The sequence below is a fragment of the Humulus lupulus genome, chromosome 1 (genome assembly GCF_963169125.1).
Source record: "Humulus lupulus chromosome 1, drHumLupu1.1, whole genome shotgun sequence".
In the NCBI taxonomy this organism is placed as follows: Eukaryota; Viridiplantae; Streptophyta; class Magnoliopsida; order Rosales; family Cannabaceae; genus Humulus; species Humulus lupulus.
In genome coordinates this window covers 229667433-229683273 of record NC_084793.1, presented here as the reverse complement: position 1 = coordinate 229683273, position 15841 = coordinate 229667433, and the positions used below count along the sequence as shown (strand labels likewise).

Below are 15841 nucleotides of genomic sequence, written 5' to 3'. Positions count from 1 at the left end.
ATTGGGGTTAAAATCATATCTCTAACAGCCATATCACATATGTCTTTATGAAATTCATCTCAATATTGTGTAACAATAATTTACACAATAAAGGGTAATATTTGGAGGTTACAAATTTGTAATACCAAATATGTTACATTATTTGGATATATCTCATATATCTAAATATTGTAACTCTCTATTATATGTTACAATATGTGACACACTTTGTCACATCTATTTAATCTAAAACATTATATTATAATATAATATAATTTTACATTATATTATAAAATAAAATAACATCAACCACTGGGTTTCATTCATTCTGATCATCTCACACATGTTTGCAAACTACGGAAGGCCATCTATGGTCTTCGCCAAGCTCCGCGAGCCTGGTATATGGAATTAAGTACATTTCTTGTTGCTAAAGGGTTCACAAACTCCAGGACAGACACTTCATTGTTTATACTCAATCGCCATGGTCTCACTCTTTATCTCCTTATGTATGTTGATGATATCATTATCACAGGCACGTCTCCAGCTCTGGTTACTTCTTTTATACAATGGTTGGCTACTCACTTCTCTCTTAAAGACCTTGGTGATCTACATTACTTCCTTGGTATTGAAGCTCACTCCACACCATCTGGCTTATTCCTCTCTCAACATAAATACATTCGAGATCTCCTCAACAAAAACAACATGCTCAATTGCAAACTGGTCTCCACTCCTCTGTCTACCACAAAGTCTCTCTCTATACATGGTTCTAGCTCTCCTATCATTGCTGAACCCTTCTGTCAGACTGTTGGAGCTTTTCAATATTTGTCTCTCACTCGACCAGACATATGCTTCCCCATTAACAAACTATCACAATTTATGTATCGTCCTACTGAGCTTCATTGGCGTGCTATGAAATGAGTGCTTCGTTACCTTAGTCGCACCATCTCTCATGGTTTATTTTTGCATCGGTTTGCACCTCTCTCCCTTCATGCATTCTCTGATGTAGTCTGGGCTGGTGACCTTGACAACTGTTTTTCAACCTCTTCTTATGTCACATTTCTTGGCCCTAATCCTATTAGCTGGAGCTCCAAGAAACAACAAACAATTGCTCCTTCGTCAACTGAGGCTGGATACAAAGCTATTGCATCTACTGCTGCTGAACTCAATTGGATTCAACATCTTCTTCAAGAGCTTCAACTCAAACCTCCAGATCCTCCAACCATCTACTGTGATAATCTTGGTGCCACCTATCTTGCTGCTAATCCTGTGTTTCACTCATGCATGATACACATTGCACTTGACTATCACTTTGTTCGTGATCAGGTTCTTAAGCGTCAACTGTGAGTGGCTTATGTCTCATCCTCTGATCAGTTGGCTGACTCTCTTACCAAGTCCCTCCTCAAGCCCATTTTTCTCCAACATTGTCTCAAGCTTGGTGTTCGCTCCGCAACCCCTAGCTTGCGGGGGCATATTGGGAAATCTCCTCCATGATCTTTGGGTCAACTATAGGATATTCACATTTATTGTCATTCCCTGATTATAGGGATTGTGTAATCTGCTTTTATTGCTTTCCCTTTTCTACCACTACTGTACATGCATAAAGCCATGAGATTATATCAATACACAAAATGCAATACACAAATACAATACTTTACAATTATGTATCACTCAATGTTCTAAAAGTGTGGCTAAATATTAAATTGTCATTTTCATAATGTGTGAATAAGAAAATCAACTTGATCTCATCATATATGCTACCAAAGTAGATGTAAGGATACATTAATTTATTAATAATCTTAAATATTTTTCGTATTAATTCAATGAAAATATTTAATGGCCGTGTTAGATCTACTTAGCTTCACAAGCTAGGCATTGCTCCAAGACCATTGCTAAATGCATTAATAATACTTTATTATCATCAGTCTATAATTAGCATCATTGGTACAACCTACTACATAGTACATACATATATAACCGTAATTAAAATAATCAGAATATATATAGGCATATTCGGTTTTGAGAAAGAATACATAAGCAGGGAAAACACAATAAATCAACATAATTCATCACTTCTAGAAATTTATTAATCCAAAAACAAAAGTAATCTTTAGAGAGTAATTTAGTGTTATATTTTATATAGTTGGAAAGAGCTTTAAACTTAATTATAAATGTAATTTAATAATTTATTTTAACAGGATAGAAAATCAGTTAAAGTAAGATTTTGTTTTCGTTTCCATTTTTCTAATATCACGTCTGAAATACACACAAATTAAAGTTGTTTTACATTTGTGTAAGCAAGTATATATGCATCAATTCAATGGATTAGACAATGAAACATTCTGTTTATACACATAAATATATAAAGTCCTAACTCATTACAAATTAATTTAAACATGAACATAGCACCTAACACTACAAATGATGTTGGTTAACATTTTCCTTTTACCTTTCTTAACCAAACAAAAGTAAACTACATGTCCACTTGCCATTAGACAGTGGCAAACACACACACACACACATATATATATATATATATATATACTCTTTCACAAACATGGATGTGATCAAGAGAATCTTAGAGAGACAAAAGAAACCACAGAAAGAGGAAAGAGAGCATTATAGCTAGTCTCATTGCATGCCTATCTCCTTTTGTTTATAACATATATATAGTTACACACAAAAATATCCCTTTTTATAGACCTGAATAGATACCATGTTCATTGGTATGAGTTCAGCCTAGCATTGAAATTTAAAAAATCCTCCAAAAAAAAAAAAAACGAATCACTCAACAAAATCTCTTTCTCTCTCTCTCTCTCTCTCTATATATATATATATACATGTATATATTTGAAGACTTGAGAGAATCAGGATATATATAGCTGCTAGCTTCCATGGATATGTCAAATCGGTATACTGGTGGAGTAAAAAACTTTACTTTAGTTAAATGGGGCCTGCTCTGCTCTATGCTGTTCAAAGTAATATTTTTCGTGGCTATTAGTGATTCCTACTATCTCTAGAAGCTAGCCAGAAGAATAAAGCATGCAAAGGAACATGCATGGTTATAAAAACTCTGAATATAGTTTTAGCCTCTGGTCATGATAATCTTAATTTTAATTTTTGGGTTGAAACTTAGCTTAAAAAAAATATACTAGAAAGGTCATATTAGCTTTGCTTGAAAGCAGAGTAATATTGACTGAGAAAATGTATATATTTGTAGTAGGAGTTAAGTGATGGAATGCTTATGAGTCATCTGAACTGCAACAATTGAAATGTTTTAACAATACCAAATTCCCCTATAATTAGCCCGGAGCTCTTTAAGGATCTCACTCTCGAGAGTAGTCAAAATAGAGAGAAAACAAAAGATTTTGAAAAGAGATTGATAGGTTCATCCTTTAATATCCCACTTCTATTCACTTTGGTGCCATAGTAATTAAGAAAATATACAAACAAACCCACACTAAAATATATAAAAATATATTAATCAAATTTTCTCCACCTCAAAAAAGATTCCACTACATCCTTTGTAATTGTTCTAATCACTATCAAGTGCTTGTTTGGTTTTGTTTTATTTTCATTTTTTTATAGGTACACATCAAACCGCCTTGCCACTTTTTTATTATTAATATTATTTTATTATATTTCTTCTTTTTCTCATAACTTCTCCAAGCATATAAACCCAAACCCCCTCATCTAAGATTCCAAAAAACACACCTACTTTACCAATAAGTAAACTAAAAGATCTCTTCTTTACCTTCATTTTCATTCCATTCCATTCCTCTCTTCCCCTCCCCCCCCCCCCCCCCCCCACCAAAAAAAAAAAGAAAAAATGTCTGCCAAAAGGAACCAAACCAGTAGTAGTGGTAGCCCAATTGGAAGCCCATTATCACCTGATAGCTCTTCCAAAGAGCATGACAGGTTTCTCCCAATAGCCAATGTTAGCAGAATCATGAAGAAGTCACTCCCTGCCAATGCCAAGATCTCAAAAGAAGCCAAAGAAACTGTCCAAGAATGTGTCTCTGAGTTCATAAGCTTCATAACTGGTGAAGCCTCAGACAAGTGCCAAAGAGAGAAAAGGAAGACAATTAATGGAGATGACCTCTTGTGGGCCATGACAACTCTGGGGTTTGAGAACTATGTTGGACCCCTTAAAGTTTATCTCAACAAGTATAGAGAAGTTGAAGAAGAGAAGAACTCCATGGCCATGGTTAGGCAAGAAGAGCTCTCCCCTACTCACACTACTACTACCTCCAATCATGAAATGGTCCATGGTAGTAGCAGTAGTAGGGTTGCTTATAACTCTTTTCCAAATAAGGTTGATTTTCAGGATTTCAGTGTTGGTGGGTTTTACTCAATTGGTGGTCCCAAGAACTCTAATGGAGAGATTAGTGGAATGGTTAATATTGGGTATGGAGATAACTATATGAGTGGGATTCATGAGACTGGTGGTGGTGGTCATGGGAATCCAAACAGGGCTGTGGTGGCTGCTCAGCTTCATCATGGGAATATTGGATGGTAGAGATTTCATCATCATGAGTTTTACTTAGCTCTGATGATCTGATCATATTTACATTAAGTTTGATTGTTTGTTTTTGAAGTTTCTTCCATTGACATGATATATGTACTACAACATATGATCAAAAGGTATAATATTACAAGTACTATTACAATATTTTAGCAGACAGTTTATGTATAATTCTATTCAAAGAAATATTTTCTCTTAATTCTCATAAGTTGGCATGACTGGAGTGAGTTTTTTTTTTGGGAAGATTTTTGTAACATTTGTTTTGAAAAAGAATAAAAAAAAAAGACTTAAAACAGTTCCTTTATTACCAAAATAATAATAGATTGGAAAGGAAAAAAAATCAGCTATGAGATTTGTATTTTCCTGTTTTGGCTTGGCTTGAAGATTTGGAACAGCAATGAGTTTGCAGGCCATCTGGGCAGGTCAAAGTCAACCCAATTGAGATAGGCACTGGCATTGGCATGGCATATTTGGTTCTTAATTTTATTAATAATTTAGCTGCCGCTTTTTTTATTTTATTTTATGAGTTTTGTAATGAAGTTTGCTACCGTTTAAGTAGTTGACCTTTAACCAAACTAAGCTTCAAATCTATGTCTTTTAATGATTTCAAAGGATTCTTTTTTGACTAGCAATAAAGCAACTTCCTAAATTAAATTGTCATTTTCATCTACTGTTGTGTGTTTCTTTGTTCTTCTTATTACATACTTTATAGGCCTTAAAAAAGAAAATTGGAATTTTAAAAAAATATATATTTATATAATATTACACATTTGCGCATTGTTAAAAGTGGAAAGCAAAAACCTATAGTTGGACGTGTATGTGATAGGAACACAGAACATGTCTTCATTCTTAAGCAATTCTAAAGTTCTTTTTGTTATAATTAATTTTAAAGTACTTTTTTTAGTTTGTTGATAAAGGCAGGGGATCATGAATCTTGTATATTATAAATTGGCTAATGCTGTATGTAAATACTTGGATTTGAAAAAAGTATTTATTCATTTATTCTAAATTACTCCAATAAAAAAAAAGGAAAAGACACACTTAAAAAGAAATAGAAGAAATTAAAGATAAATTACCACATTGGCTTCTTCTGTTTAAGTCTATTACAAAGTATAATCATGTACTTCTAAAAAAATTATGTGAAAACAGCACTTGAGTTCTTCAAGCTTTACCACATGTATTATAAATATTTATATTCTATTATAAATATAATTTATAAAATACATCAATAATCCAAAAAAATATATAAACTACTATAACTGATGTTTTTATGCATTGATATATTAATAATATTTTGTAAAATATCAAGAAAATTAATTAATAAAATCTAAAATTAAATAAATAAAATCCAAAAAATAAATAAATATATTTTTTTATTTTGGATTTTATTTATTTTAAATTTTAAGTTTAATCAATCTTATAGATTATTTATATAAAAAATAAATATATTAATAAATTTTAAGTGATGATTTATTTTTATCTTTTTTTCTTAAAAAAATGACTAAAAACATGTGAAGATGGCCATTTTTTATTATTCAAATTAACATACTTAGGATTAAACTTGGTGATTAAGTTAAACTGAGAATAAATGGAATAAAAATAGAAATAATATCAGATAATTTCACTAGTACTCCTTAATTATAATCATTATAACATTGACCATCTAATTTTGAAACTTTGATGTTGGCGCGGTTCTTCAGCAACATATAATTATATGAATAAGGAGAGGGATTAGTGCTAAATGATGAACCGTAATAGATGAATGATCTCAAATGAAGATTATAACTCGAATACTTTTTTAGGTGGTTCAAATGTTAAAATCCTTTTAGTCCACCAGCCAATATTATTGATATATCTTTGATATTCCTTACAGGGTATTTCTTTACAAATTAGAAGCCAACCCTTTGCAACACCCAGGGTCTCCATATTTATAGGGAGAGGACACCTAAGTGTTGGCAAAGGGGGTCATCCTGTGACCTTCTTACCCATCATGTCAATTCTGTGACATTCATGATTAATTCCTAAAACCTGACAATGAAGTGTGGTCTAATCAATAGGTAAGGGGGATAATGGGCCGCATGGCCCAAACCAGTCGTGGGGTGCCTGAACACGCACGTTTAAGCTGCGTGTCTGAGATTTCAGAAATGGAGCAGACACGTGATGTCTGATATGCGCACGTTTACATTGCGTGGTTGACTTTATAAAGGGTCAGACGTGTTAGCTCAAGCTCGTATCCCGAGCTTGATGTAGTCTCATCTCGTGGTGTCAACGCTGCTGACCCGATCCCTGAGTATTCTTACTAAACCATAGGCTACCTCGAGCTAAAGAGGTAGAGATTTGTGACAGCAGCTCCGGGTAGGAGCTTCCACGTGGCTGATAGGATTATGCCCATTTCCAGCTCGCTAATAACCCGTGGATATTTAGGGCGTACATTTTCCTCCCAAGCCCCTGCTCGTGGCATATGACGTCATCTGTGGCCACAGTGGGGGCTTTTAGGTTTCCTTGGGGACTCTTCATATCCCGCCCATTACGCTGGTGTCGGATACGTGGAGCATCGTGGTTGGTGACGATCTGTCTTCCGAGAACAGCATTAAATGGCCTAGCCTATCTTCAGCCGTCGTTTCGTCTTGCAGGCGGCTCTGGCTCTCCACCGGAGCATATCTCGGTCCAAGGCCAGGATTGACAAGATCAGGGGCGAGCACCAGGCTGCCCAGGCCGCCCCTCGCGTCCGCTCAGCAACAGGAGCAGGATGCTAAAGCCGCCCTGGCGACTGCGCAGGCCGAGTTGGAGGCATCTCGGACCAAGCTGCTGGAGGCCAAGGCTACCAAGGTCGCCCTGGGCGCCGCGAAGGTGGAACTTGAGAAGCCAAGGCTACCCTTGTGGCGGAGAGGGCATCCTCCAGGTCCTCCATGGAGACCATGCTGTACCATTGCTGGGCCTTCAACCCGGATGGTGACTTCTCCTTCCTGGGGCCGGAGGTGTGGGAGTCCTTCTTGGAGAAGTTCAAAGCTCGCCTTCAACAAGAGGCGCCCTCCGAGACCAGGGAGACTTCCACTGCAACCGAGCAGTATGCCGAGGGGGTGACTTCATCGGAGCAGCCTGGCGGGGCTTAGGATTTTTGCTCCTTTCTCTTTTATTTTCATTTGTAACTTTATATTATGAGGTTTTTTATCCTCGAAACAATTGATTTCCTTATATTTATTTAATATATTTATATATTTTTGTCTCGACCTTACTGTTACTCCTCTTCAATGCATTTGGTGAGAACTTAGTTCCTGTTGGTGTTGTGATTGACATCCTATGCTTTTTAGGAAAAAACATCTGTTAATCAATTTGAACCAACTTCTAAGACTTAGGACCTGGTTGTATCTAGGATATTAATTTGAAAACTTTGTTCGCGTCAATCCTTTATCGATATCTAGTGCTTTTTAAGAAAAACATCGATCAATCAATTTGAACTAACTTCTAAGTTTTGGGACCTGGTTATATCCACGGTATTGATTTGAAAACTTAGTTCGCGTCAATCCTATCGATATCTCGTGCTTTTTAAGAAAAACATCGATCAATCAATTTGAACTAACTTCTAAGTTTTAGGACCTGGTTATATCCAGGGTATATGCCCCCCAAGTAATTAGGAAAGGGTCTTTCATGGTTACTTGAGTTTACACCCACAAACATATACAATAGTGTAAAAGATAACTGTTATGACTTAATAAACAAAAGATGGCTTTTCCAATTGAGCCTTACAAAGATATTATTGATAATATTTCTTCAAGTGTATAGTGTTCCAAGTCCGTGGGACCGCTTCTCCACTAAGCCGAGTTAGCTTATAGGTTCCTCCTTTCACGACCTCGGTTATTTGATAGGGCCCTTCCCAATTGGGTCCCAACACTCCGTCCTTGGGATCCTTGCTGGCTAGGAAGACTCTCTTGAGCACCAGGTCGCCAACGCTAAAGACGCGTTTCTTGACCTTTGAGTTGAAATAACGAGTGACCTTTAATTGATAATGTGCGAGTTGCAGTTGTGAATCCTCTCGTTTTTCGTCAATTAGGTCGAGGGACGTGCAGATCAATTCGTCATTCCGGTCCTGGTCAAATGCCTGGACTCTATGTGAGGCTACCTTTATTTCGACAGGAAGGACTGCCTCACTTCCGAAAGCTAGGGAGAAAGGAGTATGACCCGTCGAAGTTCGATGTGAGGTCCGGTATGCCCACAGTACCTGGGGGAGCTGTTCGGGCCAGACTCCCTTGGCTTCATCCAGTCTTTCTCTTAAGGCTTGCCTTTAGTGTCTTATTGATAGCCTCGACCTGCCCATTGGCTTGGGGATAGGCCACAGAGGATAAGCTTTTCACAATGTCGTGCCTCTCGCAGAATTCGGTGAAGAGATCGCTATCGAATTGCGTTCCATTATCCGACACAATCTTCTTTGGCAGCCCGAATCGGCAGATAATACTCTTGACTATGAAGTCGAGGACTCTCTTTGAAGTGATCGTCGCCAGGGGCTCTGCTTATGCCCACTTGGTGAAGTAGTCGATAGCCACCACCGCGTAGCGAACTCCTCCCTTTCTAGTAGGGAGGGCACCGACCAGGTCAATGCCCCAGACCACGAACGGCCATGGGGACGTGATCATCTTCAGCTCAACCGGGGGAGCCCGGGCAACTGTGGTGAATCGCTGGCACTTGTCACACTTCTTGACGTAGGAGGTCGAGTCCTTTGACAAAGTTGGCCAATAATAACCTTGCCTTAGTAGGTTCAGGGCCAGGCTTTGCCCCCCAGTGTAATCTCCGCAGAAACCCTCGTGCACCTCCTGTAAAATGGTCTTCGCCTCGCTTGGCGGAACACACCGTAGGAGAGGTAAAGAGTGTCCACGCCGGTATTATATCCCATCTATCACTGTATACCTTGGAGCCTGGTAAAGTACCCGCCTTGCGTCATTTCGCTCCTCGGGTAACTTTCCTGCTGTGAGATACTCGAGGATGGGGGTCACCCAGGTCGGTCTGGCGTTGATCATCTCGACCTCCGCCCCGACTTCCTCTATGCTTGGTCTTTCTAAGAACTCTATCGGCACCAGCCCTAAAGTCTCCGTCTCCCCAGAGGTAGCGAGTTTTGCCAGGGCGTCCGCGTTGGCATTCTATTCCCGAGGTATCTGCTCGATTGATCCGCGCTCGAATGCGGATAGTTCTTTCTTTACCTTGGCCAGGTAAGCAGCCATCTTGGTTCCTCGTGCTTGGTATTCCCCTAACACTTGGTTTACCACGAGCTGGGAATCGTTGTAACACTGGACGGAGTTGGCCTTCAGCTCTTGGGCCACCCTTAGTCCATCCAGTAAATCTTCGTATTCAGCCTCGTTGTTGGACGCTTTGAATCCGAATCGTAACGCCGAGTGGAATCAATGTCCTTCCGGGGATATCAATATGATTCCAGCCCCGGAGCCGTTCTCGTTAGACGAGCCATCTACGAAGACCTTCCATGAGGCCTGGGCTAAGGAGGCCTGGGCTGACTCTTCTACAGGTGCTTCTCGGAATCCTGTGCACTCTGTCACAAAATCATCCAGGGCCTGGATTTTTATTGCAGTTCGCGGTATGTACAATATCTCAAATTGGCTGAGTTCGATAGCCCACTTCAACAGACGTCCCGATGCTTCAGGTTTCTGCAAAACCTGCCTTAAAGGCTGATCGGTTATGATGTGTATTGAGTGGGACTGGAAATACGGCCTGAGCTTTCGGGAGGCCGTAATGAGGTAGAAAGCCATTTTTTCCATCAATGGATACCAGGATTCAGCTCCGAGAAGCCTCTTGCTGATGTAATAGACTGGCTTTTGGGATCGATCTTCTTCTCAGACTAATACAGTGCTAGCTGCATCTTCCGTGACAGCTAAGTAAAGGAAAAGAGGCTCTCCTACCGTCGGTTTGGATAATACGGGCGGCTCAGCTAAATGTGTTTTCAAGTCGAGGAAGGCACGTTCGCATTCCTCGGTCCACTCGAATTTTTTGTTTCCCTAGAGCAGGTTGTAGAATGGCAAACACTTGTTGATAGATTTAGAAATAAACCGATTAAGGGCCGCCACCCTTTCTGTCAGACTTTGAACGTCCTTTCGCGACCAGGGTGAGGGCATCTCGAGTAGCGACCTGATCTTATCAGGGATTGCTTTTATTCCTCTGGTATTGACAATGAAACCCAAGAATTTTCCCGACGCGACCCCGAAAGTACACTTTTGGGGGTTTAGCCTCATGTCGTATTCTCTCAATATCTTAAAGCATTCCTCTAGATCGGAGACATGGTTATCGGCAGTTTTCGACTTGACCAGCATGTCATCAACATACACTTCCATTGTAATGCCCTGGATAGCCAAGACCGCTACACTGTGTGATTATAAAAGTGCCAGACTTGCTAATCAAGTCATTTAATTAAAAACGTGTTATTGAAACTATAATGGAACTAGGGTTAAAAGATTTTTGTCTTAAAAGTCGCATTTCCTTTAAATATAATTTCCTATTTACACGGGATCCCAAAAACAACAGAATTAAAACCATTTACAAAAGATTTACGATCTAAATACAACATTAGCCATACTAAGGCAAAATAGACAGTTCAACGATCCCTGTCCTGATCCACTCCTCGGCCAAGGCGACCGAACAGCTGGTTATGTACATTTAGCCTCGTAGCTCTCCATCTCAGGACCGGTCTAACTTGCCTTTGCCTTTACCTGCCCCACGTAGCACCCGTGAGCCAAGGCCCAGCAAGAAAACACAATAACAGAGCATAAGCAACCAACAGACAATCCAATATCTCATATTGCATATCATATTCCCAACCACATAAACATTCAGAATAATCAAGTGTTCAGCATACTAAACATATCAACTCATAATATACACCAAATCACAAATGATAAACTAGGGTTAGCGCCCTCAGGCCACACCCTCCGTTATCCCACTGACTCCGACCCGCTTAAACCGAGCTCAGTGAATATTAAGCTGTCCTCGGCTACCAGTGGCCAAGCCGCGCCCTGTGCGCAAATATTGTGTACGACACCCTTAGGCCGTTATCACATGTCCCATGGCATAATACCATCATTGATATTATACAGTTATCGGGAGCACTTAGTCCCATCACAAACATATAACTGGGTGCAGTTTTCTTACCTTTAGATTCGCTAGCTTTGATCAATTGACTCCTTGAGCACGATCCCTCTCGAGCCCTAACGCTCACCTAATCACAACCATAGATCAAATTCATCACCAAACCTCAAGTCCAAAACCTAACCTCGGGACCAATCCCGAGCCCCCGGGAAGTCCTAATTCCACCAAACAGGGTGGTGGAATCGAACCCCAAACCCTTGGTCAAAAACCCTTGTAAATAACCCTAAAATCCCATTATGAAGACAGGGTAGCGCTACAAACACAAAATCCCCCAGAAAGTATGGCCTAGCGCTACAGCGCCCAAAGGCTAGCGCTGTAGCGCTAGTCACAGACAACCAACATCACATTTTCCCTTCCTGCGATTTCCTCAAGTCAAACTTAACCAAAACTTCTCCAAACCTTCACCAAACTCAAAAACAAGCTTATTAACACACTCCACTCATCCCAAGCATCCAAAAAACTCAAAACCCAATCACATGCATCCCTAATCTCAAAATTCACCATAGTTGCTCCTAAGCTTCAGAAACTCAGCAAAACAGTCAGAACTTCAAAGTTTAAAGCTCAGAATTTATACCTTTGATGGAAATTTGATTTCAAGTTAGCCTCTAGACCTCCTTAGCTTGTTCTTCCTCAATTCCTTGGCTTGAGCTCCCCTAAAATTCCCATCAACTTAGCTTAGATACCATAATTCAAGCTAGCCAAACCAGAAACTGAAAACTCCAAAGGCTTACCTCAAGTATTGGTGTGTTCCTGCTAACCCCTTGCCAACCCTTCAAGCTTAGCTTAGTATTCTTGTTACTCAGCTTAAGCTAGCCCCCTTCTGAGTTTTGCTCCAAGAAGAATGAAGAGAAATGGTGAGAGAACCACAAACCGACCCTAAGAAAACTACTCTATTTTCCTCCCTTTTCTTTTTCTTTCTTTTCCTTCTTTTCTTTCTCTCCTCAGCCTTCTACCTTTTTCTACAATTCCTACTAAGTATAAAGCCTCAGAATACTTATCTCTTGCAAGCCAAATGACCATTATGCCCTCCCTTTTAATTTTAAACCTTCAATCCACTTAGGGGCATTTTGGTCATTTTACCCAATTCCTGCTAATTTCCTCAAGTGTCTCTAATATTTCCCGCTTACTTCCCGATACTTAATTAATCACCAATTATATTCCTCGATGTCAAAATAGACTCTAATATACTCACTAAATTCCCATTTATACCCCCAGGCTCACCTCGAGCCGGGTATAAATCCCCGCCATGACTTTTTCGCTAATCTGCTCACTAGGATCGTCTTGAGTCACAGATCACAGATATATCCACATAATAATGTGGTATCAACAGTTATCACATATATAAACAGTTATGCCCTCAACGGGCCAAAATTACAATTATGCCCTTTCTAAACTAATCAGGGCCTACATGCATACTAATACACATAGCCATGCATCTCAAATATTCTAATAGCCATACAGCATGCTCTAAATCATTAAACCACATATATTACAATTATGCCCTCCCGGTACACTAATCAAGGCCCTTAAGCCTTATTAGTAAATTTGGGTCGTTACAACTATCCCCTCCTAATGAGAATTTCGTCCTCAGAATTTACCTGAATAACTCGGGATATTGATCTTGCATCGCCGTCTCAAGCTCCCAGGTCGCCTCCTCGACCTTACTATTCCTCCACAATACTTTAACAAGAGGAATCGTCTTATTCCGCAATACTTTATTATTCCGATCCAAGATCTGAATTGGTTGTTCTTCATAAGCCAAATCTGTCTGTAACTCCAAGTCTTCATACCTTAATACATGAGTCATATCTGAGACATACTTCCGGAGCATAGAAACATGGAATACGTCATGGACTCCTGACAATGACGGTGGCAAGGCTAATCTGTACGCCACCTGACCAATCCTTTCCAGGATCTCAAATGGTCCAATGAATCTAGGGCTTAACTTGCCATTCTTTCCAAACCTCCTCACCCCTCGCAGAGGTGAAACTCGAAGGAACACGTGGTCCCCAACCTGGAACTCCACGTCCCTACGCTTAGGATCAGCATAGCTTTTCTGTCTGCTCTGAGAAGCAAGCATCCTAGCTCGAATCTTTTCTATAGCTTCACTTGTTCTCTGAACCATATCTGGCCCCAAATATCTCCTCTCACCCATCTCGTCCCAATGAATGGGTGATCTACACTTCCTCCCATACAACATCTCATAGGGAGCCACTCCAATCGTTGACTGATAACTATTGTTATACGAAAATTCAATCAACGGAAGATACTTACTCCATGAACCCTCAAAGTCAATCACGAATGCTCTGAGCATATCCTCCAATACCTGGATCGTCCTCTCAGACCGTCCGTCAGTCTGAGGATGAAAGGTCATACTGAACTTCAACCGAGTCCCCAAAGCCTTCTGTAGACCACCCCAAAACTTGGAAGTGAAGATAGGATCCCGGTCTGACACTATAGACTTAGGAACCCCATGGAGACGTACGATCTCCCCACATACAACTCAGCATACTGATCCATAGTATATGTCGATCTCACCGGAAGAAAATGGGCTGACTTGGTGTACCTGTCCACTATCACCGACACCGAGTCATGAAGCCCCACTGTTCTGGGTAAACCTCCCACAAAATCCATAGTAATATCATCCCATTTCCATTCAGGAATACCCAAAGGCTGAAGCAACCCTGCTGGTCGTTGATGCTCATCTTTCACCTGCTGACAGGTTAAGCATCTGGCAACGTACTCCACCACATCCTTCTTCATCCTGGGCCACCAATATAAAGTCCGTAGATCCTGATACATCTTCGTGGTACCCGGATGAAGTGAGTACGGCGTTGTATGAGACTCATCTAGTATCTCTCGTCTAATTCCCTCATCAGCTGGAACACATATCCGTCCTTGATATCGAAGTAATCCAACCTCAAAAACAGAATAGTCCTTAGCTACTCCCGCTAAGACATCCTCCCTAATCCTCTGTAACTGAGCATCTGCCAACTATCCTTCTCTGATCCGCTCTAGCAGGGTCGACTACAGAGTAATATTGGCCAACCGGCCTACCACCAACTCTATCCCTGCTCTGACCATCTCATCAGCTAACTCTCTTGAGATCTCAATAGAACTATATAACTGACCTGGACCTCTCCGGCTCAATGCATCTGCCACCACATTGGCTTTCCTCGGATGGTAAAGAATATCACAATCATAGTCCTTTACCAACTCCAGCCAACGCCTCTGTCTCGTGTTCAGGTCCTTCTGTGTAAAGAAATACTTCAGACTCCTATGGTCAGTGTATACCTCGCACTTCTCCCCATATAGATAATGTCGCCAAATCTTCAGTGCGAATACCACTGCTGCTAGCTCCAAATCATGGGTAGGATACCGCTGCTCATACTCCTTCAGCTGTCGTGATGCATAAGCTATAACCTTCTCATTCTGCATCAACACACAGCCTAAGCCCAACCTCGATGCATCGCAGTAAACCACAAACTTCCCTTCCCCCAAAGGAAGACTCAACACAGGCGCTATAATCAGTCGTCACTTCAACTCTTGGAAACTGTCTTCGCACCTGTCTGACCAGATAAACTTTAGATTCTTCCATGATAATTCTGTCATCGGTGCTGCTATCTTCGAGAAACCCTCAACAAACTGTCTGTAGTAACCCGCCAAACCAAGAAAACGTCGCACCTCCGAGGCATTCCTTGGCCTCGGCCAATCCCTGGCCGCCTCCACCTTAATCCCATCTGTACCCATGATATGTCCAAGGAATGTCATTTCTGGTAACCAAAATTCACATTTCTTAAACTTAGCGTACAACTGATGCTCCCTCAATATCTGAAGAACCTGTCGAAGATGAAGCTCGTGCTCTGCCTCTGAACTGGAATACACCAAGATGTTGTCGATGAAGACAATAATAAACTGATCCAAGAAATCCTTGAACACCCTGTTCATTAGATCCATAAAGGCTGCAGGGGCATTGGTCAAACCAAAAGACATGACCAAGAACTCATAGTGCCCATACCGCGTTCGGAAGGCCGTCTTAGGTATATCCTTACCCTTGATCCTCAGCTGGTGATAACCAGATCGGAGATCAATCTTTGAGAACACCGTCTTACCCTGCAGCTGGTCGAATAAGTCGTCAATCCTTGTTAGGGGATACTTATTCTTGATAGTCAACTTGTTCAATTCCCGATAGTCTAT

At 40.5% G+C, this 15841-nt stretch overlaps 1 protein-coding gene across 1 annotated transcript; it reads left to right on the top strand.

Moving 5' to 3' along the window:
- Positions 1-3685: 3685 nt before the first annotated feature.
- LOC133804059 (nuclear transcription factor Y subunit B-like) lies at positions 3686-5019 on the top strand. The gene has a single exon (XM_062242211.1). The coding sequence runs from the start codon at positions 3806-3808 to the stop codon at positions 4493-4495; it is 690 nt and encodes a 229-aa protein (XP_062098195.1). The 5' UTR covers positions 3686-3805; the 3' UTR covers positions 4496-5019.
- The last annotated feature ends 10822 nt before the right edge of the window (positions 5020-15841 follow it).